Source organism: Rattus rattus, chromosome 1 (genome assembly GCF_011064425.1).
Source record: "Rattus rattus isolate New Zealand chromosome 1, Rrattus_CSIRO_v1, whole genome shotgun sequence".
NCBI classification, from domain to species: Eukaryota; Metazoa; Chordata; class Mammalia; order Rodentia; family Muridae; genus Rattus; species Rattus rattus.
The window spans coordinates 238399903-238427847 of record NC_046154.1 but is presented as its reverse complement, the minus strand read 5'-3'; the positions used below and the strand labels follow the sequence as shown (position 1 = coordinate 238427847).

The window sequence follows — 27945 nt, the reverse complement described above, 5'->3', positions numbered from 1 at the left end:
CATACATGGTATGCACTCACTGATAAGTGGCTATTAGCCCAAATGCTTGAATTACCCTAGTGGCCTAGAACAAATGAAACTCAAGACAGACGATCAAAATGTGAAGGTTTCACTCCTTCTTTAAAAGGGGAACAAGAATACCCTTGGCAGGGGAAGAGAGAGGCAAAGATTAAAACAGAGACTGAAGGAACACCCATTCAGAGCCTGCCCCACATGTGGCCCATACATATAGAGCCACCCAATTAGACAAGATGGATGAAGCAAAAGTGCAGACCGACAGGAGCGGATGTAGATCGAACCTGAGAGACACAGCCAGAATACAGCAAATACAGAGGCGTAATGCCAGCAGCAAACCACTGAACTGAGAACGGGACCCCGTTGAAGGAATCAGAGAATGAACTGGAAGAGCTTGAAGGGCTTGAGACTCCATATGTACAACAATGCCAAGCAACCAGAGCTTCCAGGGACTAAGCCACTACCTAAAGACTATACATGGACTGACCCTGGACTCTGACCTCATAGGTAGCAATGAATATCCTAGTAAGAGCACCAGTGGAAGGAAAAGCCCTGGGTCCTGCTAAGACTGAACCCCCAGTGAACTAGACTGTCGGGGGAGGCGGCAATGGGGGAGGGTGGGAGGGAACACCCATAAGGAAGGGGGGGGGGAGGAAGGGATGTTTGCCAAATGTACATAAGAAATACTCAAGTTAATAAAAAAAAAAATAAAAAAAAAAAAAAAATGTGTGGACGTGTGTGTGTGTGTGTGTGTGTGTGTGTGTTTGTGTGTATGTGTGTATGTATGTATGTATGTATGTATGTATACCTTTTCCTTTCCAAGTCTTGGTCATGGTGTTTGACCACAGCAATGGTAACCTTTAGTCATGTGTGTGCAGACACACGCATTAACACTTCTCCTTTAGCACTTTGCCTTTGCCTTAATCTCAGCAGACCTATGCATGATTTTTTGGATACAGATGCAGAAACTGAGGCTCAAGGAAGCAAGCTGACTTTCTCCTTATTAAGTAGCGATCACATCCCAATTAGTTAACACTGTGTCCAGGGAAGAGAATAACTTACTCATACTCCTTAATAACATGCCCACAGTGAAGTTCCAATAAAGCCTTTTCAAGGTCCAGGATAGGTCATTCTAGTTTTTTGGTTTGGTGTGGCATAAAGGACCTGTGCTCCAGTATGATGATAGAAATGAGTAGATGGTAGTGCTTTAGCACTGTCCATCTAGCTCTGTACATTCCATAGAGTCCAAAGCCCCAGAGACAGGTGATATGGATCCCGGCCTGGGGTGCTTTGGCTAAGAACGTCTCCCATAGGCTCATATATTTGAATGTTTGGTCACTAGGGTGTGAAAGAATTAAAAGGTTTAGGACCTTATTGGAGGAAGTGTGTCACCATGGCAGTGAGGGTTGTCAGTGGGTTTTGAGGCTTTCATAGCCCAAGCTGGGCTCAGCATCACTCTTGCTGCTGCCTGAGGATCTGGAGCTGGTACTCTAAGCTACTTTCCCAGTACCATGTCCTCTTGTACACCACCATGCTTCCCACCACAGTGATGACATAAACCTCTGAGACTGTAAGAAAACCCCAGTTAATGCTTTTCTTTATAAGAATTGCTATGACCATGCTATCTTTTCACAGCAATAAACAGTGACTGTGATACTGACCATTAAGCCAAATACAGGCTTCTTTACCCTGTGTACTTTATGTGCCTGTATAATGTGTTGTTGCTGTCTGCCTTGAATGTTCGTAGTCCGTACCTAGTTATTAGACAGCTACTCATCATCAAATGTTTGCTTAGTTACTGTCTCACGAATCCTCCAAGTTTCCCTTGTGTGTCTTGGTAATCAGATCCCAAATGGGTGACTTGTATAAACCCTTTTAAATAGTGTATTTTCATATAAGTGACTACTATTCCTCATGCTATACAAATAAATTTATTGCAGAGTTATTATCAAAAAGACAGTAAATTAAATTATTGGGATATTTAAGAGCATGTTTTAAAGCATGAGAGCTGGGAATTTAGCTTGTTGGTTGCCTACAGTATGCAAGGCCCCAAGTCGAGTCCTCCAGTCTAAAAATGAATAAATACTTCAGATGTATCTTTTGCTTTATAAACAGTTATATGACTTTGGATTAATGGCTTTAATTTTTTAATTTTTTTTATCATCTAAATAATGTACATATGTGTCTTTGTGAGGGTGTCTGTGGATGTCAGAGGCATTGAGTTACCCCTCAGGTAGAGTCACCTAATATAGGTGCTAGGAATGAAAGCCAGGAACGTGCTCTCCAAGTCCTCTTTCTAGCCCTTCAGCGTTGTTGTTTTGTTTTGTCTTTAAATACAAAAGGGTAGAAGGGTTAATAACAGACGGTAGAAGCCAGTCATATTTTGGATTTCAATTGATATCTTTAACTAGATAGAATTTAAATTTTTCTATACGGCAAAGCATACTGTGAACAAAATAAAGACAGAGAAAACACTGTTTGCCATATAAGAGAAGATCAAACTGAGATCCTCCTCTTACATACTTACAACACAGGTCCTGCAATACAAGATACTTCAGGGCACATCCCTCCTATCTGACTCATCCCTGGACACTCCCACACCAGGGCTTCGTTCCCAGGACTGCCTTGGAGTTGTAACTGATCCCAGAAGCTGCAGGCAGTTCCCATGGCCTGTGAAGTGGGATTCCCACAGCACTTTCCTCGGGCATTATTAGTTTGCTTAGCTTCCAAAACTCCAACGTGACCCGTGTCTTATAAACCACGTTACAAAGCCTCCAGATGGAGATGTGGTGGTGACTACAGAAAACGTGATGTGACCTTCCTACTCCCTCCAGTTCTTCATCCTCCAGGAATCTGCTGGTGTTAAGCTAGCTGAAAGACCTCCAAACCCTGTCTTTGGTGGCATGTGACTGAAGCCCAGACAATCTTGCCCTCAAGGGTGTAGCCTACTGCTAATAAACTAAGGGAGGAACCAGCATTCCTTAGCTCTGCAAGTCTTCTGGCTTCTTACCGTTTCCCTCCAGGCTATGAGCAGGACCCCTCCTCCTGTCAGGGTAGGTCTGACTGTTCCTTTATGGCCAACTCTGACAACAAAATGAGGAAACTGAATTTCTACACCTGTGTCAGACACAAGACCTTCTAGATTTATGGTCTATATCAAGGAGGAATTATGAATGAAAACCTGAAGTTATACATCACAATTAGCAACACATATTACAAACATTAGCCTCATTCCCACCCCTGCAGAAGGCAGTCTTCTTGCAGACTGGAGAGAACTAGGGTAGGTAGATGAAAGAGAGGAAGAACTATTAACAGACATTAAATTCAGAAAACAGGCTCTCTGAGGTTCTAGTTTTCATGCTTGTGAGGTAATAACTAAGGACAGTGCTTCTAGGTGCTAATGACTTTTGAGAGAAAGGTCGCTGATATATGGGCATTGCTGTTGGAGATGTGGTTGCTGCAGTCAGCCTCTTTCCAAGGAAACATGGCAGTACTGGAGTGTACATATGCCCACACCCCTGCAAGCCTGTGTTTATGTGCATCTTTCCAGAGACAGAGCAGCAGCCTGGATAAGCTTGTGTTTGGAAGTTGTTATTGAAGTGTTGGTTTTGCTGGGGAAAGCTGCAAACAACTTAGAAGATTCTTGCTAGAGGAATTGTTATGTAACTAGCTCCCAGCTTGTTGTGAAACAGCCACAGTTGACATAATTATTAAGATGTGCTTACGTTCAATCTCTTGGTCTGTATTCAGTAGGAAAAGAGGAAACCATGGTGTCTCATGCACAATTCCTTATTGGGCTTTTTAAAAAGGGAGATGAATAAAAGGAAAGTGCCTGTGTTTTTGTATGTGTTGACACAGAAAGAAATAGGAAGTTACAGTTCCTATCTTTGTATCTCTAGAGTTGCATGTGAATTAAAACCTTTTAAAAACAAGCAGTTAAGGTTATAATGGTACAATCATGGTATAAGTTGTATACAGGTCCTTTTCCTGGGTTCCAACACTGCAATGTAGCTCCAAAGTGCAGCTTATGTAGCCTTGGGACTCCAGCTACTGTGCCTGGCACTGACCAGTGAGCCTTTTCTGAGAGAAGGAACATTACTTGTTCAGTACACACAGTAGCCTTTTTGAGCACTCGCTGTCACCAGAGTGAGCACTGGGAACTGGATAAGTCACAAATACAGTAAAGCCATGAAGAGTAAGTGAAAGGTGGCCTTACATTGACTTTAAATGAAGAAGACCAAGGCCTGGAACTGTGGTGGCTTCAGGGGAGAGACATTTGGGTGGACCGTAGGTTCCATATAGGCATGCATATAACCAGGGTTTCCTGCAGAATACCTAATCTATGGCTCACAAGATGATAAACATGTTACTTTATTCCATTGTTTCTCAACCTTCCTAGTGCTGCTGTACTTTAATACAGTTCTTCAGGAGGTGGTGACCCCCAGCCACAAAGTTATTTTGTTGCTACTTCATAACAGTAATTTTGTGACTGTTACAAATTGTAATATTAGTATCAGATATACACTATGCGTGATATGTGAGCCCTGTGGGGTCACAACCCACAAGTTGAGAAGCACTGCTCTAGACTCTCTGCACAGAAGAAAACTAAGACCCCGAAGGAAGGCCAGATTCTCCAAGAAAGAAGACATGGGAGACATGAAGGTGCAGCTCATTTTGGAATGAGTAATAGTACTTAACCACTTCATAAGCCGGATGCTGGAGGTGCCAGGGTACAGCCATTCTTCTTCAATCCCTACAGTGACCATGCCAACTAGACAGTAGTACTTGATTGCTATCTTACATATACCAGGGTTCTACAAAGTATACATCATGTTACTGATGTATACTGATCTGATACCCATTAATAGTGGCATTTCAACTCAGTCTCAGAATTATTGGCATAAATGTAAAACTTTTAGAAATATATTGTATAGACATACTATTTCACATGTGAACTGGACACCCTGAAAACTTAAGTTATTTTTCTAAAGTCACATGGCCAGTGAGGACCAGAGTAGGGACTCTGTCCATGTTCTATGTCTCTGTGCTCTTCTACCAAGAAGTGCTTCAGTCACATTAGTGATGTCCCTTGAGGCCCTTATACTCAGTAAACAGAAAGAAGCCTGATGTTTTGTTGTGTTTTGTTTTGTGAATTTTTTGTTCTTATAAAGAATCTCTCCCATTCATTATGACAACTTAGCAGTGAGTGGCCAGGTGAGTCTTACTAGACCTCCTTTATACATGAGGGAATTGAGGTACTTAGAGTCTAGTTGTCTGACCAGAACCAGGCAGTGAAGACTGGAACGATGATACTTAATTTCCAGGACCTTCCTTTACTTGGCATCTGGCTCAAATTAGAAATCCTCAGATGCAGTAGAGTTCAGCTGGGACAACAAGTGGTTGAGAGCAGGGCCAGGCCTCAGTCCTGCCAACCTTCTTATTAGCTGTATGACCTTAGGAAAGCGGCTTAGCCTCTCTCAACCCTTTCACGTGTTTAAAATGAGGATATAACAATAGTCCATAATTGTGGACACTGGATGATTTGATGTAAAAGAAACTTAGTATAGCACTCGCACATTGACTCATCTGAAATCTTAATTCCAACTAACTGTAACTATTGCATTGTTGGTGTGCCTGGTGCTTAACCTAAGCTTTTTTTGTGGTGGATTCTGGGTAGGTGTACAATGTCTGGCATGTCTGACGGTCTTAACTGTTGGGTCAGCAGACAGGGATGTGTTTGAAATCAAATCTAGCTACTCTCCAATCCTGGCTTCATCTCTCACCTTCACTTACCTATGGAACAATGTCTGGAGAGCATGGCTCAAAAGTTTAGAGCACCTGCTGCTTCTGCAGAGGCCTGAGGTTTGTTTCCCAGGCCCCACATTAGGCAGTTCACACCTTATAGCTCCAGTTCCAGGGAATCCCACACCTGGTTCTGTCTCTGTGGTCATTGCACACATGATATACACACAGATGAGCAGACACATACATGTGCATATAAATAAGAATATAAAAAAATAGTGCCTTGGAGGACTGTTGTACGGGTCTTAGGGTATTACTGTGATGGATCCCACTACATACTCAGTGCTTGATAAATACCAGTTGCCAAAGGTGGGGTTGGCAGACCCGTCTGGAAGTATGGTAAGTTCTACCACAAGTAAGCAGCCCTCAGAGAAAGGTCTGCTCAGTTTTCACTGTCATTTGTGAATTATTGAGAAAGTCCTCAAGGTGTGCTTAAGCAGTGGAACTGCAGTACAACCCAGAGGCACTCCCAACTCTCAGGGTGTGAGCTCTTGGTTTTCTGATTTCAGAGTGTTTTTGATGCCTGTGCCACCTGGCCAGAAGATACAAGACCAGTTGTGCTGCAGTGAGCAGGGTGGGCAGCGATGGCACCACCATCACTGTTGTCGTTATCACATACTGTGCTTATACTAGCCTACTACAGATTAACTGTCTGAGGTAAATTCCATTGATGTCTCCATTTTTCAGGTGTGACTTAGAGAAGGCCACTTGACCAAGATAATGGCACATGGGCATTGAATGAAAGTTCATCTCACTTCAAATTTGCATTTGAGCAGGGAAGAGCTTTTCCTCTAAGCTACATTCAGTGTCTGTGACCTGCAAACAAGATTGTCAGAGATGCCAGTCAACAGGGAAGGGGCTTATTTAATATGTCTGAGGGCTTCAGCCTTTCAAGCTTATATACCTCCCCAAAAGGCCTATAAATTGTGAACTTCACCAAAATAGTCTTTCTACTTTACCTCTTCCTTCCCATAATTCACTGTCTTAGAAGCCCAAGACTGCTATCTCTTGTCTTGTTATTTCTAATTCTTCTAGTACAGATCATAAAAGAAAACTTCCTCATGCTCCCTCATCTCTTGGAGCGATCAGACCATTTCTTGTGGTTTTAGATGGTCTCTTTAGTTACAGACCTATTTCTGTGATGATGTCCGCTAAAACATTTATACTTTTTCTTCTTTCATGTGTGCCTAAAGTGATAGCGCGTTCATTTGGCCAACTGTCCTCAAATGTGGGCTCTGCCTGTAATATTTCCTCCCCAGAGCAATGTCACTTCCTCTCAGACTTGTTACATACTGAAAAAAATCTTCTTGGAAAACTCTTGGTTTTATACAGAGGTAGTAGTATTTTGTGAGGAAGAGTGGGCTGGGGGAGGGTGCTTTCAGTAAACTGTCCCCGATAGTTTATTTATAATTCAATAAGCTAAAAGGCATGTGACCTGTCCCCATGCTGTGAGATATTAAAAACAGCTCTGAGGTAGCAATGGCCAGCTTATTTTGGGCCTATACGGCTCCCTCTTTTAGTAGTATTATCACCGAATTCAACTTACTATACTGCTATAGTTTAATATCTGTATCTGTACAAGAATACTGTACATATGACATATCACTGTGTTTGGAAAGACACTCATCAATGCATACATATGCACACCCAGGCAATATATAGGTTTTCTGGCTCTCTGACGTAGCTTATGCTTATTCATTCTGGCTTTCTGCCTCTCATCTTTGCAGAGATCTGGTGAGGAGAGAATATAGGGTATTTTAGAGAAAGCAGTTAGGCCAGAGAAAATTCTCAACACAAATCAGTGCCCTCCTCCCATGATCCATCTCTGCTCAGTTCATGTGATTTCTCAGTGAGTCATCAGTGCTCATCTGCCAGGCTTCTCATAATTCTTCCTAACTCTGCATGAAGTTGTATTTCAGGGGGGATAGATAGATGCTGAAGAAGAGAGGCGATTGCAGTTTCATGAGATGCCCAGGAACTAGAACCAGTCTGTGATAACTCCTTTCTTAATCTGGGTAGTGAGTATCAGATACTCTATTCATTTACACTTTTACACACATTTCACTTTATAATTTCAAGTAAACAAACTGAAAGCCTGTGTGCCAGTGTTTCTCATAACTGCTGAGGTGCTTTCTCTGGGAGCATTGAAATGAACTTCATTGTTTCTCACTGGCTTGCTAAAGCAGAAGGAAGCATTAGGTGGGATTCTCAGTGGGGTGTGGGCTTCTGTGACCCAGGTAGATCTATGCTTTAAGGCAGACATGCATGGCCTGTTGTTGAGCTGAGATGGTCTTTCTGTTTTTCTGAGGCTTAGTCAGAGATGTGTTTTATCTTTTAAAAATATCTCAGCCATAAATGCTTATCTCCACTTCGAGCATCATGAATGTTAATGCTGTGATGAGAAGTCTTGGGAGCTTCATCTGGTCTCATGAATGACACTGATACTTCTTACCCATTCCCAGGCTGGTGTTCTTGAATGCCTGTTGCTCTTGTACAGTTATTGAAGAATGCTTAATGTAAAGCATTTAATTTCTGTGGTTGAATACCTAGGAATAAGCAGCCTAAGAAATTTCAGAAGGCTTAACAAATTCTTACTAAGCCCTAAGTCCAGCTCTCTGGAAAATCTTCAGTATTATTAAGTCTGTTGAGTGGGGATACAGAGGTGACAGAGGCAATCCATGCCTCCTATGGACAAATATTCATGTACACAGATGATGTACAAAACCATGCATGTTAGTGCAGGACTTACAGGCAAGGGAAGGTTCCTTCTAATGGAGGAAAGGCTTAAGACTCTGACAGATACTTGTTTACTCATTCATGTAGTAAATACTAGGCATGTGCCGCGGGCTTCCACTCAAATACAGAATCTTTGTATGCCAAAACTGAAGGATAGAGAGATTCGAGGTAGACTGGAACGTTCAAAAAGCTGGCACATGGAAGGAGTATCACCTCCAACTCAGTCAGCAGTGAGGCCAGCTTCTGTACATTAGTCCCAGGGTATGGGAAGGCCCAGCACTTCTCCCCATATGCCTATACAGACCATGACAAGCCTGGCGGTGCCTTGACAAGGGCCAGGCGTGTGGCAGGAGTTAACATCTGCTACATAATCCAATAGGGCCATGCAGGGTGCTGCTTTAGTAACAAAGCAAGAGCAGCCATCAAGAGACCAGGAGAAAGCACTAGTGTTAGGTAGGTGATGATTAGCATGAGATAATGGGAAATTCTCAGGTTGGGGTATATATCTTTAAAGGTGGGATTCTCAGTGGTAAGTGGCGTGTGAGGAAAAAAAACCAAGTATGACTTGACAGGTTTCCCATTGCAGCTTCTCTTCTCTAATGCTGTTTGCCAGTGCCTAAGGAAGACAAAGGCTTGAGGAAGAAGACCGAGGGGTCCATGTAGCCTTTGATTGGGTACCCTAATGGAGATAGGTGGCTGGATGCATAAGTTTATGTTTTAGGGGTCAAGGTACCAACTTAACATTTTGGAAAGCACTTAAAGTGATAAGACTTGAGACTCAAATTGTAAGCATAAATAGAAAAATAATAATAAAGTCCCAGTGACGGGGAGGGGCTTTTCAGTTCGATATGGTCAGACAGGGAAGGGGAGGGGGGGAGCAGCCATGAGGTAGAAGATGGTGAAGAGAGCATGATAGCCTGCAAGACAGGACAGGTCTTCATGGGGGTAAGTTACTATTTGTGTGTCCACTCTACTGAGAAATGTCGATGTGCATCACACCAATTCCTGTAGAGTTGGCCTCAATTTCTAGATTTGAAAGAAAGAACTGGGGGAAATTTATCCGTAAATAGAAGGTGAATAATTTTTGTGCGCCAACTAAGGTAGAAAACATAGATGTTTTTGTCATCGACGTTATTGTAATTATGATCCAAGCATGCAAATTTTGTACCTAGAGATGATTTTACAAAAAAAAAAAGAGATTTTACAGATGCTTATTTGTAGGCCTAGGGCACAAAACAAAATAAAGGAGTCGAGATTAGATTCAGAGCAAGAAACATGCTAGAACTCTTGAGGTTTTCTTTTGTAGAAAGAAAGTAGATTTTGTAGATTGTTTTCTAATGACAAATTTCTTCTTAATTTCTTAATTGCTGCTGAATGTGGGAAGAATTTTTCCCTTAAACAACTGAAGTGAGTGAGCTGGGCTATAAATGAGCGAGTGCTATGAAGGAAGAAGGAGTCCTCCTTAAAGAAAGAGGGAGGGACGGAGGGACAGACAGACAGACAGCGCCAATGCCAGCCAGATATGGTGGCACACACCTGTAATCACAGCACAAGAGAGGCCCCCAGAAGAAAGGTTGCAAGCCTGCGGCCAGCCTGAACAGTGTATCAGACCCTGCCTCAGAAGGAAAGAGTGTTCAGTGTACTGCCAGCCTCTGGGCATGTTCAGTAAAGAATCGATGCTGGTTTTCTCTGCCTTCCTTATAAGAGGTTCCAGCGATCCGCATTCAAAGAACTCCTCACTGTCAAATAATCACTCACGCCCCTTCTTTGCTTCCTTTTTAGATCATGTACAAAATGAAGAAAACTATGCACAAGTTCTGGATAAGTTTGGAAGTAATTTTTTAAGCAGAGACAACCCTGACCTTGGCACTGCTTTTGTCAAGTTTTCTACACTTACAAAGGAACTGTCCACGCTGCTGAAAAATCTGGTGAGTCATGGCTTCCATCCGGAAGCAGAGCTCTAGCCTGACTAGGTATACAGAGAATAATCCACTGTTCCTCACCTCTGTCCTCAGTCCTGGGGCGAGAAGTAAAAGAGCAGGCTGTGCAGTCCGGCAGAGGTCACGTTTTTTACAAATTTCAGGGTCACATCTCTAGCCTTGTATCTTTAGGCCAACTAATAGCACGGTGGCTATACTGAAGGGAAAGAGCCGCCTGTCTTCTACATTCTACACTGCTAACTCTTTTAAGGTAACTGTTAGCAGACTTTATTTGTTTCGGATTGGGATTTTTTTTTTTTTGCCTTTTATTGAAAATAGATTTTTCTCTCCCTACAATATATACTAATTATGGTTTCCCTTCCCTGTATTCCTCCCCATTCCTTCTTACCTTCCTCTTGTCTGGATCCGTCTTCTTTCTTACTCTTATCAGAAAACAAACAGGCATCTAAGAGATGATAATAAAATAAGGTAGGACAAAAACTAACATGTCATTGGAATAGGACAAAACAAACAGAAGGAAAAGAGCCTAAGAAAAGCCCGAGAGACAGGTATAGATGCAGGGACATTCATTAGCACACCCAGGAATCCCATAAAAACAGTAAGCTGGAAGCCATGATACATAAGCAAATGACCGGTAGGGTAAAAGGAAAGAAGAAAATATATAAAAGTAAATTTAAAAATGAGATAAATTTAAAAAAACAAAAAAGGAAAAACCCTGACATGCCATCAGTAGACAAAGAACCTCCAAAACTGTTGTTGAGCTTTCTGTCTGTTGCCATCACTGCTCGGCGTGCAGCCCACCTAAGAGTGATTTGTTTCTCAGTGAGGCTCTCTTGGCAGAGGTCCTAGGGTAGGAATGGGGAGATGTATCCTTTTCTCCTTTCAGCTCCTGAGCGCCATCTGACATAGACCTGTGCAGGCCCTGTGTGTGCAGCCTCTTTTTTTTTTTTTTTTTTTTGGAAATTGGTTAAAGAGTAAGGATGCTTTCGGTGCTGAACAGGCAATGGAAATATACTCTGCCTGTACTGCATCTCATGTGGACGGAGACACCCATGTGTCTTGGTTCTTGAAATAATGAGTCTCCCATAATTCTACATACAGTCCTCCCCACTGCCAACCCCTTACATACCTTCAAGAAAAAGGTTATAGGGTTTATGGAACGTGTATGGCGGGAAGAAACCTTAAATGTAAGGTCTATAAAGATGTTGACCCAAGAAGACAGAAGCAGATGGACAGCAGAGTCTCTTTGCCAGCACTGTGTCTGGGTATCACCATATCTTAACTGCATTCACATTGTTGGGCCTGACCATGTATGTGATTGGTTTTGTGAAAATAATCTGTAACAACTGTCACGTTTGCCCTTGATTTGATTTAACCAAGTATCATCTAAGTCTTAAGTGGTAGGGGACCACAGCAATGGGATTTATTGCCATATTTTAGCTCCTGTCCTGGAGAAGAGGCATTGTATCTCCTCCTGCCCCCCTCCCCCCAGCATTGCACCTTTGCATCCCCTAAGGATCTGGAGCCTAAGCTCAAATGTCCTCGCCTTGGGTGGATTATATGTCAGATGGACCTCTGTGTCATTGCCTGGTAAGCTTGTCATAAAACCAGTTGATGCAGACAGCTTACAGTAGAAGAATACTACCTATTTGAAGTCAGAATGTTTTCTCTTGTATTAAAAACATGCATAAATCTGTTTTCCTGACTGTTTAATTTTAATTGGTGGTTTTGCCATTAAAGAAGTCATAAGTAATATATCATATAATCTGAAAAAAAAACAAAGAACAGTTAAACATAAAATACTTGATCGTTTTGAAAGCTTGAAAAAAGACATTTGGTTAACAAGCCCATGATGTTTCTTTAGCTCTTAAATGACTTGAACCTCATTTCCTCTTCCTTCTGGGTATTATTTGCCACTTGCTGTGGGAGTTGCTTATAGATTAGTAAGCAAGGATGCTACGGGCCTGTACCAAAAAAGGAAGTGAAGTAAGACTCACCCTCACTTTGGTAATAACTGGCAGAGAACCCAGGAAGCCGTTTTCCCAGGGGTACAACTTGTCACATGAATCTCTCACATTCCAGAAGAACAGATGTGCTTTGACATTAACAAAGAGTCATCACCCAACAAGGTTCCCACACCAGTCTGTAGATATATTTGAGTATACTACAGGTTGATGCTCAGCTGTGTATCTGCATGTACAAGACAGTCAAGCAAGTATGTGTTGATTTAATATATTCATGTATGTCCATGTAAATTGATATTTATTGAAGACCTTTGAACCTGACAGTGTATGGCAAGTGCTTGTTATTGTTTGATGTAATATGATCCCTACAAGTTCATGGTCCTAGCCTTGTTTCTGGGACAAGTTTTTGGAACCTTCTAAAGTCCAGCTGATATAAGGACGAAGGTTGAGGTTTACAGCTTGGTCTAAGCCACCTACTTCTGTTGCACCAAGACGTGAGGCATCCCAGCTCTAAGGTCCTCTTCAGAGACCTCCACCATGCCCTCCTCAAAGGCTACACTATGCTCTTCCGAACTGAACTGAACCTTTCCTTTCTTAAGTACATTCTGACAAGTATCATATATCAGTGACAAGAAAAGTAACTATTAAAGTAATATGTGGCTGTCTTACCACAGTGCCTAGCTGTCCTGTATTAGGTATCTTCCCAAGAGTACTGAATCATGCTGAGATGATGTTTGTTCACACTGCTAGAAAGCAGCTAGAGCCCATTGTTCTGTCTCTGCCTCAGCTGTCTCTACCACTCTGTGTATGTTCCTTCTGCCACTGTCTATTCTAGGGATTTTCTTTCCCAAACCAAAAATGCTGGTCTTGCTGTTTCATTAGACTTACTCAGTCCAAGTTTTGGGTTTGTTTTGTTTTATTTTGTTTTTTTGGCTATGTCCTCTCTTCTTTCATAGAATAGAAGTCTAAGGAAGATCAAAAAGAAATTCTGTAAGACCTAATTTATTTCATTTCATTCAGAAAATAAAAATAAATATTTTCTGTTTGAAAATGATGATGCTGTTCCTAGTGAGTGGCCATAAAAATAATCATTTTACACTGGACTTGGTTTAGTTCACATGGTTACTTTTCTTGGGCTGTCTTTGCCTAAGAAAACTGTAGCTTTTCCTGACAAGCGTGGCATTGTGCTGGCACCTCTGTCTCCCTTGGATCTGCCACTGGCTTTGGCTTTTTTCCCATAGCTTCACTATGCATTGCCCTGTCAGATGCTGCTTGCAGAGCTCCTAGATTCAGCACTGCTTGGACTGTACTTTTCTTTGCAATCTTTTTGGGAAGGGTCCCTAACTCTTAGAAAACCAGCATCGGGTAGATATTTTCTTTGTGTGCTAGCTGGAGTTGTCTGTAGGTCCATCTGATCAACAGGTATTGCTGCCTCTGAGTGCCTTGTTTACCAAACCCAGGCAGAGAGGCATCTTTTCTGTGGCCCCAGGTCAAGCACTGGACTTTTTACAGAGACCGATAACTACACCTTCCTTAGAACTATGTGCAAAGATATAGTTGTTGTTTAAGAAACAAGCATATACAAGAACTGATGAGATTTAAATAAGATCTGTAGTGTAATCATCTGTCATAGTTTCAGTTTCTAGATTTTAATAAAATAATATGTAAGCTGTTGTTGCTACCAGAAAAGTTGAAGAATAAACAGGATCCTCTCTATACTGTGTTTTTAAATTTTTGTGAGTTTAAGTTTTTCGGAATATAAATCAAAGTCTAGGCATCAAATTATAATCTAGAGGAACAAAAATGTTTAATAAAATGTCACTATGTCCAAATGTCATTGTAAAGAAATGTACAGAACCAAAGTCCACTGGCCTCCCTTGTGCCTCAAGGAGGCTGGGGTGTGTCTTTGGCCTTCTGCCTTTGCACTTCCCTGGATTTTGTGAGCCAGTGTTTCCCTCCTGGTAAATTTCTTTTTCTAACATCAGTTGTGTGGTTTTCATTCTGAGAAGATGGAGGGATCTACACTGCTTCCAGAAGTTGGTCTGTTAGGTGTCTTATATCTACGAAATGCTGCCTCTTAGTGGTGAGGAACTAGAGAAACATGGACATGGTGGGATGTTTAACATGTCTGTGACAAGATACAAGAGCTTAAGGAAAGAAAAGGTTACCAACAGCTGCTTTCCCATGTGTTGGAAAGATGTCTACACCCTGATTTCGTCGCTTTTATAAAAGGAGACTGATGATCAACCGGGCCATGTCACTCTCAGTGTATGTATTGTATGTATGGAGGGTCTGTACAAATACAGGGATAAGCAGGCGGGACCTATCAGTGAGAAATGCACACCCGAGCCCTCTACAAATTCATGTTGTGGTTGGATTTTCAGAAGTTGTGTAAAGCACCTATGTACCATGCGGTTCTTCTGTGGTGGTGTGGGTACCTTCCATCACTGTGCCCATTTAAGATTCAGTATATTAGTGAGAAGGACTGCTTTCACAATGCACTCCTTACAATAGCTAGATAAAAGTAGACTGCTCTTGAATTTAGCTGCTTGTGGTTTTGTTGCTCGTTTGATTAAATATACAGTATCAAGATTAAGCTCATGTTTTTAACCTTTTGAAAAGAAAGCAATAATAAAATGGTTGCTTGGTGAACAGTGCTGGCTGGTCATGTGATCCCAGCAAAGGACATGAAGCATCAGATACATTTAAAGTTCCCAAAAGGCAAAACCGCTCTGGGGAAGAGATTCTGTGTGGTTAAGAGGACACCATTTAAATGCCATGCCCTCAAAGTCCTTGCTGCAGTGGTCTTACAGGCTGTCTGCAAACCTTCTTTAACAGTAGTGACTGTGGCCAGAGGGTGTCTAGTCCAGGCAGGACTCTTGGTGCCCCTGGTCCCTTCTCTGCCCTAGCCTTTCCACAGCCCTGCAGCTCCTCCTTTAGCCATTAAGGGCAGTTGCTGCTGCAGAGCTGCTGGAGCCGCAGAAAGTTCCGCAGTGGCAGAGCACTTCCTGTTTACACTGTCTGACTGCAGAATGTTGTGGTTTGGGTTAAGGATTGCTTTTTGTTTTATTTTGTTTTTTATTTCTAAGTTTCTTTTCTCTCCAGATGAAAATAGCTGAAAACATGCATGTTGAATCTAGATTTTTATCACATTATTTTTGAGACTTTTCTTTGAAATGTTAGAAAGTGTAGAAAGGATAGTTATCCCAGTGGCAGTTGCTGAATATCCTGAACTCTAATGCCTTTTTGAAGATCTCGTCTTTTTCTCATTTAAATGAAAATATAATTTAATAATTTCCCTTCCCATCCCTCTCTTCAACCCCTTCCCCTGTGTCCTGGCCACACACACACACACACACACACACACACACACACACACACACACACACGGAGACTCCTAGCCTCTGTTCACTGTTACTGCTCTGTATCCTGCCCCTTGGTACTGGACAACCAAATAAGGGCTCATTCCCAGGGACACTATTCCCCGGTCTCAGCACTGTAGACCAGTTCTTTGTCTAGAGGTGGAGACCCCCAAGGTTCCCCTTCCATGTTAGCACATCTATTGGTATATCGGGTCTTGTTAGGTAGCCATGTTATTAAGGAAGCTTATTTGTCATTTCTTGGAGACACACTCTCACAACAGATTTCTTTGTCCTCTTCCCTTTGATGTTCTGTTTTGTTACAGATGTACCCGTTATTTCTGGCTCCCCACATACCTTCTCATCTTTTCGCAGAATGATAATACATAATTGAAAGGCTTTGGTGTTTGTACTGTGTTACCCTCTCTCGCCCCCCCACCCCCTCTCATGCCCTGATATGACTCATGACCATTTAGCAATGTGGGACATTCACATGGGTGTGGGTGGATGAGCAAGAGGGAAAGGATCTGGGGTGTTTCTTTTTTTTATTATGAAAGTTACATGTGTTTACTACAATAAAACAGGAATATGGAAAAATTCAAAAGTAAAGATTATTACATAATTTGTTTGACATTTTAATGTAATATTCCTTTTATACAGTTAGATATACTGATTGCATATATATATATATGCAATTGCAATATATATACATATATATACATACATACACACACACATATATATATTTACATTGTGTCCAAAATCCTGACAGTTAGATAATCTTAGGATTCAGGGTTTGTATCTTAGATAGGGATGGTGTAGGTGCCATGTCTTCTATAATGCCACCCAGGTGTTCCCTTTGCAGTGAGACATTGAATGCTCATATGAAATCAAGTAAATCAAAGATGGTGATGAGTTCCAGCCCAAGTCAGAGCTACCTACAGTGAAACACAGTCTATCATGGGAGGCACGAGTGTCAACAAAAACATACATCATATATTTATTTCAGAAGCTTTTAGAGTTTTTTCTTGTGTTTTGAAAGCTTGCTACCTCTCTGTGACATATAAATAAAATTGGAAAGTCATTTTCATGAGCTAGTTGTAGCCAGACCATAACTAATGTCTTGGAATTTTCTCTCATCAGTATACAGTTGCTATGTAATAAATGTATGCAGTATACAGAAGTCATGTGTAATCCAGGCTGAATTTTAAATTAGTAAGAGCTATTGCACATTAAAAATATTTTAAATAGAAAGTCAGATAGTGATTTTTAAGTAGGATTGAATTTTCAGCCTGTAACATTTGCATGTGGCAGGTAACACTTTGATCAAGAGTGTGTACACACTATATCATAGAGAACTGATCCTTAACTCAAGGTATACTTGAAAAATAGCATCTGGAACCAGGAGAGGCATGCTTTAAAGCTATAGGTCCATAGCAGAAGAAGGAAGGAGGAAAGAACCTGGTCACTTGCTAGAGCTTTGTTCAGAGTGACATTAAAAATGGCCTGCTGTCACTTGCTTATCAGTATGTCTTTTTGTTTTTCGTTTGTTTTTTGTTTGCAGTATCAAGTCTTCAATTACTAGCCACTCTGGGCAATGTAAGAGAGGCTGTCTTTAACTTAGTTAAATAACTGATTAATTAACCTAGTCTCATCCTCAGAGCCTTTAAGCCAGCAGCATTGCTGTTATTTAACGTTATGGAAACTTTTGCTTATGCTGTGGTAGGCATTGACTGAAGCACATTACATGTTGTATTAGGCCTGGCTAGTGAGTGTAGTACATGTGAGTTTCCTCCTCGTGTCACATTCCTTCTGAGAGAGCCTGGTTCACGTAAGACTCCATCAGGGAGTCAGGCACATGGCCGTCCTCAGCAGGGTTTGGCATGGAGGAGAAGACATGAGGTAGGCTGAGGAAGACTTCAGAGCTCTCCAGGTATCTTAGCTCCTCCATCTTAGCCCCAGACGACCAGAAAATCCAGGGAAGAACGAGTGTCTGACGAGCTTCACCTTCTGTTGTCTCTGCTCACTAGCTCAACCCTGGTTAACTGCGGGGAAATGGAATCACACCTCCGGCAGTTGTAAGAGCCCTTCAAACCTAGACTGTCCTCCACAGCACTCGGCACTGCCTCTGAAAATACACGCATGGCTCTCGCTGCTGTAGATCTACCATTAACTTAAAAGTTCTGTTGATTTAGAAGAACAGTTAAAGCAGTAACACAGATGTTACAAGACAAGACCAGCACTCAGATAATTAACTTTCTGTCTGTGTGATCTTCATCCCAGAAGCCTCCCAGAGTTCTTTTCTTAGCCCAGATGTTATAGGTGTATTGTGAAAAGGAAATGCAGATGTGTCCCATGGCTCAGAGAATTCCATGAAGCTCTGGCCTACATCATTCCTTTGACCCTTTGTCCTCTTCCTTTCTTGCCCATTTTTCACCCCAGGAATAACCTCTTACCTAGATTTTCTCATTCTCCCTAAGTGCTTCAGGTTAAATTGTATTTTGGGTTCCTGATGGGCAATGTTGTCTCTGTCATTGCCTCAGATAAGGCTGATGCCACTTCTCACTTGACTGATGGGAGATAATACAGTCAAGTCAGGGCCCCTTCCTGTGGGCTTCTGTCAACCACACTGGGCACAGATTATCAAGAGGAACAGAACTGTTTCAGGCTCCACTTGTGTGTTCAGGGCTGGTGCTTTGGGCTGTGTATACCATACCCTTTCCAACTTTACACAGTAGCCATGGCCAATGTATTTGTCCGATGTCCTGTCCCTAGGCAGGAGCGTCAAAGTGAGTGAGATAGAAACCTTAGCCTTGTTCTTTGGTGAGAGTTCTTTCTAAGAAGCATTAATGTTACTCAAGGAGACTTGCAGTACATGTTTGTGTGTTAAAAGCTTAGGCACATGAGAATGAAGAATCTTAACCAATTCAATCCTTCCAAAACTTATTTGATCACTGACTTTCTCATGTAAGAAACATGAACTTCCTATTGAACCACTTTTAGAAGTGCTAATCTAAATGCTAATTTTAAAATATTAGTGCAGGTGATCCATTTCTTTAGCTGTGTTTATTCTTAATTTCGTTCTGCTTCTCCCCTTCTTGATTTTATTTCTGATTACATTTAATATATAATGCATGTTTGTTTTCCAGCAAGTTGTTCTCTATACTCTTGTTTTAGTTTTGTTTTTGTTTTCTTTTGCTCCTTTGGGTCCTTTATGAGTATATATAAAGAACTGCCTTTCTAATCCAGTCTTCACGTAGCATCTTACTACATCTGCTCCTAGAAACGAGTAGACTGCCCACTGACTCGCTACTTCCACTGTGTGTGCCGAGAGTTGGCAGAAATGCGGTAGCTTTAGAGACGGATGTAACTGAGTTCAGACTCTGCTCTGCTGCTTCACAGGCCTGGTCACAGGCAGGTCACTCATTTTCTCACTCACCCATCCAGACTGCATCTTCAGGCCAGTGGGACCCTTGTCCTAACTATAAATAGTTTAGTGGATATTTTTGAGAGTATATTTTTAAAAGCTGGTAGAGACTATTTCCCTTAGAAGAGGCACTAAATAGCACTCACAGTGGTTTATATTGCATATTACAGTGAGGCTAAAATATAAATTAAAGTAAGAATTAAAAATATAGACTTTCTAAAGTGTCCCTTGACTCAGCAACTTTTACCAGGTGCCCCCTGTATACCAAGCTCTGTGGTAGACATGATTGTCCCTTTATGTTTGAGAATGCTTGCAGGAAACATTTCTGATAGCTCATTCTAAAGAATTATTTAATTTCACAGAGGAAGAGAAAGATGGACATAGAGACAGAGTTTTACACAGCCTCCTGCCTTGGGGTTTCCATGAGTAGGGGAGACATTATTTGATTTCTTGGAAGCAGCTGAGAGCCCAGATTTATAACCTAAAGATTTCTCATGTACATGGATGCCCTTGAGCAATATCCACCCAAGAATGTACCACACATTCACCCTTTGGGTAAGTTTTTGAATCCTGAACATTTCCATGAAGGTCAAATGAAATGTTTTAGAACATCCAAGGAGGATTCCCAGGGCAGCAGTTGGCTCTGTTCTCACACGCCCAGGTGTGCCAGCATAGAGGTATCTTACATTATACTGTGGTCCTCCAGAGTCAGTTGTTGTAAAACAGGAATAGGACATGTGATAGAAACATCATAGAAGGCAAGGAAAATGTAAACCGCCCTCACGGGATGGTTTTGTTGTAAGTCACACATAGCAAATTATAAATGACATGCATGGAAATTAAACTTAAAGTCCAAACGTTGGTCAGAAACTGACTATCATTCTAAGTGCCAAGATGACTTTTTCAAGATAAGACCCAAGTGTTTGGGCTGTGTCCTCTTGCTTTCTCGTTTGTCTTAAATGTCAGAGATCTCCACTTCTGCCCTTCTGGTGTAATTCTTCTCCGGTGGAGTAAGAGGCAAACAGCACTTCATTTTCCCCGGGAGGACATGTTAAATCATACCTACTGATCACATGGTCTTAAGTTAAGAATTTCCGTATCCCTTATACTCCCACACTGCCCTTTTCTTTCTGTAATGGTCCCAGGAAAATTGGAATCCCACTAGAATTCAGTCTTGTCAGATGCCATCATCAGACCTTGGGTTTTTCAGAATTCTCTAGTAGCCTGTGACCTCTGTTCCTTCTCCGGGGCAGTTGTACCTGAGACCATAGGCAAAGTGATTCCTCTCTGGCTGGAAACTTTCCCTCCTCAACGGGAATTTGGGTTTTCTGCTGTGGACAGCACTAAGACTCAGAGAGTGGATCTCTTGTTTAATTCACTTGGAGAGCTTACTAAGACTTGGGCTGTTGGGCTCCATCCTCAAGAGACTCTGGTCCATTGGATTTGGGAGTCCATCTCTGATACATTTTCAGGTAGCAGACAGGTCCAGGACACAATCAGAACACCTGCACCCAAGTTCTGGAATTCCCTACTGCATGTGAAAGCTACAGCCTTCTCCTTCAAACTTGCTATCATACTGGGGTTTGCTTTTATATGCTGATTTGATTTGTAACGTGTGTTTGTGGTCAACTATTGGCTGATTGAACTGAGTCTCACTCAGGAATTTGAAGCACGGGAATGTGGAAAAGGAAAATGCGGGCTGGAGAAGAATGAGTGAATGCATACATAAAGCCGGGAAAGGTTGCTTGTATGGTGAGGTGCTCCTACTCCCAGGACCAGGCGTTCATGCTGCCACCTTCTCTGCTGCCCAGGGACTCATAAAAGCCTTTTCCTGTCCAGGGCAGATGGTGCTGATCTGGGGATAGCCACAAGGGAAAGGGTTGGCCGGGCCAGATCTAAACTTGGGAGTTTGAACTTGACTCCAGCTAGCAGGAAGCAGGAATGGGTTTCAGACAGGAAATGATGTGCCCTGATTGTCACTGCAATGAGTATAGCAAGACAGAGGAAGTGAGAATGGTCTGTGGAGTGAAGCAAATTGCCTTTAATAACCTGACCATCTGTTTCATTCATGCTCTAGCCTTAGTCGGGTGTACTTAACCTCTCTGAGCGTGTACCCTACCCTCATCAATCTACTGAGGCTGAGACCCATTTTTTTTTTTTCTTTTTTTTTTTTTTTTTTTTTTTTTTTTTTTTTTTTTTTTTTTATTAACTTGAGTATTTCTTATGTACATTTGGCAAACATCCCTTCCTCCCCCCCTTCCTTATGGGTGTTCCCCTCCCCCCCCTCCCCCCATTGCCGCCCTCCCCCCAACAGTCTAGTTCACTGGGGGTTCAGTCTTAGCAGGACCCAGGGCTTCTCCTTCCACTGGTGCTCTTACTAGGATATTCATTGCTACCTATGAGGTCAGAGTCCAGGGTCAGTCCATGTATAGTCTTTAGGTAGTGGCTTAGTCCCTGGAAGCTCTGGTTGCTTGGCATTGTTGTACATATGGAGTCTCAAGCCCCTTCAAGCTCTTCCAGTTCATTCTCTGATTCCTTCAACGGGGGTCCCGTTCTCAGTTCAGTGGTTTGCTGCTGGCATTCGCCTCTGTATTTGCTGTATTCTGGCTGTGTCTCTCAGGAGAGATCTACATCCGGCTCCTGTCGGTCTGCACTTCTTTGCTTCATCCATCTTGTCTAATTGGGTGGCTCTATATGTATGGGCCACATGTGGGGCAGGCTCTGAATGGGTGTTCCTTCAGTCTCTGTTTTAATCTTTGCCTCTCTCTTCCCTGCCAAGGGTATTCTTGTTCCCCTTTTAAAGAAGGAGTGAAGCCTTCACATTTTGATCATCCGTCTTGAGTTTCATTTGTTCTAGGCATCTAGGGTAATTCAAGCATTTGGGCTAATAGCCACTTATCAGTGAGTGCATACCATGTATGTCTTTCTGTGATTGGGTTAGCTCACTCAGGATGATATTTTCCAGTTCAACCATTTGCCTATTTAATTTCAAAGTCGTTGTTTTTGATAGCTGAGTAATATTCCATTGTGTAGATGTACCACATTTTCTGTATCCATTCCTCTGTTGAAGGGCATCTGGGTTCTTTCCAGCTTCTGGCTATTATAAATAAGGCTGCGATGAACATAGTGGAGCACGCGTGTTTTTTATATGTTGGGGCATCTTTTGGGTATATGCCCAAGAGAGGTATAGCTGGATCCTCAGGCAGTTCAATGTCCAATTTTCTGAGAAACCTCCAGACTGATTTCCAGAATGGTTGTACCAGTCTGCAACCCCACCAACAATGGAGGAGTGTTCCTCTTTCTCCACATCCTCGCCAGCATTTGCTGTCACCTGAGTTTTTGATCTTAGCCATTCTCACTGGTGTGAGGTGAAATCTCAGGGTTGTTTTGATTTGCATTTCCCTGATGACTAAAGATGTTGAACATTTCTTTAGGTGTTTCTCAGCCATTCGGCATTCCTCAGCTGTGAATTCTTTGTTTAGCTCTGAACCCCATTTTTTAATAGGGTTATTTGTCTCCCTCTGGTCTAATTTTTTTATTTTTTTGTATATTTTGGTTATAGGCCTCTATCTGTTGTAGGATTGGTAAAGATCTTTTCCCAATCTGTTGGTTGCCGTTTTGTCCTGACCACAGTGTCCTTTGCCTTACAGAAGCTTTGCAGTTTTATGAGATCCCATTTGTCGATTCTTGATCTTAGAGCATAAGCCATTGGTGTTTTGTTCAGGAAATTTTTTCCAGTGCCCATGTGTTCCAGATGCTTCCCTAGTTTTTCTTCTATTAGTTTGAGTGTGTCTGGTTTGATGTGGAGGTCCTTGATCCACTTGGACTTAAGCTTTGTACAGGGTGATAAGCATGGATCGATCTGCATTCTTCTACATGTTGACCTCCAGTTGAACCAGCACCATTTGCTGAAAATGCTATCTTTTTTTTTTCCATTGGATGGATTTGGCTCCTTTGTCAAAAAAAATCAAGTGACCATAGGTGTGTGGGTTCATTTCTGGGTCTTCAATTCTATTCCATTGGTCTATCTGTCTGTCTCTGTACCAATACCATGCAGTTTTTATCACAATTGCTCTGTAATACTGCTTGAGTTCAGGGATATCGATTCCCCCCGAAGTCCTTTTATTGTTGAGGATAGTTTTAGCTATCCTGGGTTTTTTGTTATTCCAGATGAATTTGCAAATTGTTCTGTCTAACTCTTTGAAGAATTGGATTGGTATTTTGATGGGGATTGCATTGAATCTGTAGATCGCTTTTGGCAGAATGGCCATTTTTACTATATTAATCCTGCCAATCCATGAGCATGGGAGATCTTTCCATCTTCTGAGGTCTTCTTCAATTTCTTTCTTCAGAGTCTTGAAGTTCTTGTTGTACAAATCTTTACTTGCTTGGTTAAAGTCACACCGAGGTACTTTATATTATTTGGGTCTATTATGAAGGGTGTCGTTTCCCTAATTTCTTTCTCGGCTTGTTTCTCTTTTGTGTTCTGATTTATTTGAGTTAATTTTATACCCAGCCACTTTGCTGAAGTTGTTTATCAGCTTTAGTAGTTCTCTGGTGGAACTTTTGGGATCACTTAAATATACTATCATATCATCTGCAAATAGTGATATTTTGACTTCTTCTTTTCCGATCTGTATCCCTTGACCTCCTTTTGTTGTCTGATTGCTCTGGCTAGAACTTCAAGAACTATATTGAATAAGTAGGGAGAGTGGGCAGCCTTGTCTAGTCCCTGATTTTAGTGGGATTGCTTCAAGTTTCTCTCCATTTAGTTTAATGTTAGCCACTGGTTTGCTGTATATGGCTTTTACTATGTTTAGGTATGGGCCTTGATTCCTATTCTTTCCAGGACTTTTATCATGAAGGTGTTGAATTTTGTCAAATGCTTTCTCAGCATCTAATGAAATGATCATGTGGTTTTGTTCTTTCAGTTTGTTTATATAATGGATCACGTTGATGGTTTTCCAGATATTAAACCATCCCTGCATGCCTGGGATGAAGCCCTACTTGATCATGGTGGATGATTGTTTTGATGTGCTCTTGGATTCGGGTTTGCCAGAATTTTGTTGAGTATTTTTAAGTCGATGTTCATAAGGGAAATTGGTCTGAAGTTCTATTTTTTTGTTGGTCTTTTGTGTGGTTTAGGTATAAGAGTAATTGTGGCTTCATAGAAGGAGTTCGTAGTGCTCCATCTGTTTCAATTTGTGGAATAGTTTGGATAATATTGGTATGAGGTCTTCTATGAAGGTCTGATAGAATTCTGCACTAAACCCGTCTGGACCTGGGCTCTTTTTGGTTGGGAGACCTTTAATGACTGCTTCTATTTCCTTAGGAGTTATGGGGTTGTTTAACTGGTTTATCTGTTCCTGATTTAACTTCGGTACCTGGTATCTGTCTAGGAAATTGTCCATTTCCTGCAGATTTTCAAGTTTTGTTGAGTATAGGCTTTTATAGTAAGATCTGATGATATTTTGAATTTCCTCTGAATCTGTAGTTATGTCTCCCTTTTCATTTCTGATTTTGTTAATTTGGACACACTCTCTGTGTCCTCTCGTTAGTGTGGCTAAGGGTTTATCTATCATGTTGATTTTCTCAAAGAACCAACTTTTGGTTCTGTTGATTCTTTCTATGGTCCTTTTTGTTTCTACTTGGTTGATTTCGCTCTGAGTTTGATTATTTCCTGCCTTCTACTCCTCCTGGGTGTATTTGCTTCTTTTTGTTCTAGAGCTTTTAGGTGTGCTGTCAAGCTGCTGACATATGCTCTTTCCTGTTTCTTTCTGCAGGCACTCAGCGCTATGAGTTTTCCTCTTAGCACAGCTTTCATCGTGTCCCATAAGTTTGGGTATGTTGTACCTTCATTTTCATTAAATTCTAAAAAGTTTTAATTTCTTTCTTTTATTTCTTCCTTGACCAGGTTATCATTGAGTAGAGCATTGTTCAATTTCCACGTATATGTGGGCATTCTTCCCTTATTGTTATTGAAGACCAGCTTTAGGCCGTGGTGGTCCGATAGCACGATGGGATTATTTCTATCTTTCTGTACCTGTTGAGGCCGTTTTTTGACCAATTATATGGTCAATTTTGGAGAAAGTACCATGAGGAGCTGAGAAGAAGGTATATCCTTTTTGCATTAGGGTAGAACGTTCTATAAATATCCGTTAAGTCCATTTGGCTCATGACTTCTCTTAGTCTGTTACGCCCTGTTTAATTTCTGTTTCATGATCTGTCCATTGATGATGAGGGGTGTTAAGTCTCCTACTATTATTGTGTGAGGTGCAATGTGTGTTTTGAGCTTTAGTAAGGTTTCTTTTACGTATGTAGGTGCCCTTGTATTTGGGGCATAGATATTTAGGATTTAGAGTTCATCTTGGTGGATTTTTCCTTTGATAAATATAAAGTGTCCTTCCTTATCTTTTTTGATGACTTTTAGTTGAAAATTGACTTTATTTGATATTAGAATGGCTACTCCAGCCTGCTTCTTCCGACCATTTGCCTGGAAAGTTGTTTTCCAACCTTTCACTCTGAGGTAGTGTCTGTCTTTGTCTCTGAGGTGTGTTTCCTGTAGGCAGCAGAATGCAGGGTCCTCGTTGCGTATCCAGTTTGTTAATCTATGTCTTTTTATTGGGGAGTTGAGGCCATTGATGTTGAGAGATATTAAGGAATAGTGATTATTGCTTCCTGTTATATTCATACGTGGATGTGTTATGTTTGTGTGCTTTTTCTTCTCTTTGTTTTGTTGCCAAACGATTAGTTTTTGCCTCTTCTTGGGTATAGCTTGCCTCCTTATGTTGGGCTTTACCATTTATTATCCTTTGTAGTGCTGGATTTGTAGAAAGATATTGTGTAAATTTGGTTTTGTCATGGAATATCTTGGTTTCTCCATCTATGTTAATTGAGAGTTTTGCAGGATACAGTAGCCTGGGCTGGCATTTGTGTTCTCTTAGGGTCTGTATGACATCAGTCCAGGATCTTCTGGCCTTCATAGTTTCTAAAAAGTCTGGTGTGATTCTGATAGGTCTGCCTTTATATGTTACTTGACCTTTTTCCCTTACTGCTTTTAATATTCTTTCCTTATTTTGTGCGTTTGGTGTTTTGACTATTATGTGACGGGAGGTGTTTCTTTTCTGATCCAATCTATTTGGAGTTCTGTAGGCTTCTTGTATGCCTATGGGTATCTCTTTTTTTAGGTTAGGGAAGTTTTCTTCTATGATTTTGTTGAAGATATGTACTGGTCCTTTGAGCTGGGAGTCTTCACTCTCTTCTATACCTATTATCCTTAGGTTTGATCTTCTCATTGAGTCCTGGATTTCCTGTATGTTTTGGACCAGTAGCTTTTTCCGCTTTACATTATCTTTGACAGTTGAGTCAATGATTTCTATGGAATCTTCTGCTCCTGAGATTCTCTCTTCCATCTCTTGTATTCTGTTGGTAAAGCTTGTATCTACAGCTCCTTGTCTCTTCTTTTGGTTTTCTATATCCAGGGTTGTTTCCATGTGTTCTTTCTTGATTGCTTCTATTTCCATTTTAATTCCTTCCACTGTTTGATTGTGTTTTCCTTTAATTTTTCAGGGATTTTGTGTCTCCTCTGTATGGGCTTCTACTTGTTTATTTATGTTTTCCTGAATTCTTTCATGCATTTTTTGATTCCTCTCTGTAGGCTTCTACTTGTTCTCTAAGGGAGTTCATCATGTCTTTCTTGAAGTTCTCCAGCATCATGATCAAATATGATTTTGAATCTAGATCTTGCTTTTCTGGTGTGTTTGGATATTCCATGTTTGTTTTGATGGGAGAATTGGGCTCCGATGGTGCCATGTAGTCTTGGTTTCTGTTGCTTGGGTTCCTGCGCTTGCCTCTCGCCATCAAATTATCTCTAGTGTTACTTTGTTCTGCTATTTCTGACAGTGGCTAAACTGTCCTATAGGCCTGTGTGTCAGGAGTGCTGTAGACCTGTTTTCCTCTCTTTCAGTCAGTTATGGGGACAGAGTGTTCTGCTTCCGGGCGTGTAGTTTTTCCTTTCTACAGGTCTTCAGCTGTTCCTGTGGACCTGTGCCTTGAGTTCACCAGGCAGGTCACTTGCAGCAGAAAAGTTGGTCTTACCTGTGGCCCCGAGGCTCAAGTTCGCTCGCAGGGTTCTGCCCACGGGCTCTCCGCGGTGGCAGCGACCAGGAAGATCTGCGCAGCCTCTTCCGGGAGCCTCCGTGCACCAGGGTTCCAGATGGCCTCCGGTGTTTTCCTCTGGAATCAGCAATGTGTGCAGAGAGCAGTCTCTTCTGGTTTCGCAGGCGTGTCTGCCTCTCTGAAGGTTTAGCTCTCCCTCCCACGGGATTTGGGTGCAGAGAACTATTTACCCGGTCTGTTTCCTTCAGGATCCGGCGGTGTCTCAGGCAGGGCTCCTGCTGCTCCTGGGCCCTCCCCCGCAGGAACCCAGAGGCCTTGTACAGTTTCCTCTTGGGTCAGGGGATGTGGGCAGGTGGGCAGTGTTGGTGGTCTCTTCCGCTCTGCAGCCTCAGGAGTGCCCACCCACCAGGCAGTAAGGTATCTCTCCCACGGGTTCTGGGAGCAGAGAGCTGCTGCGGGCCGGGATCCATGGGGTGGGACTTCCAAAACACAGGACGTGCCTGGTCCTAGAGGGATTCTGCCTCTGTTGTCCGGGATTCCACCAGGTAAGTCACTTGCAGCAGATTTGTTTGTCTTCCAGCAGG

The 27945-nt window shown here is 41.9% G+C and overlaps 1 protein-coding gene across 2 annotated transcripts in view; it reads left to right on the top strand.

The window, feature by feature from the left end:
• Positions 1-27945, top strand: part of Asap1 (ArfGAP with SH3 domain, ankyrin repeat and PH domain 1) — a 282525-nt gene that overhangs the window by 163598 nt on the left and 90982 nt on the right. For both annotated transcript variants that reach the window (XM_032916072.1, XM_032916064.1), the window contains one exon: positions 10336-10481. In XM_032916072.1, the coding sequence (XP_032771963.1) occupies positions 10336-10481 (146 nt within the window). The remainder of the gene's footprint in view (positions 1-10335; positions 10482-27945) is intronic.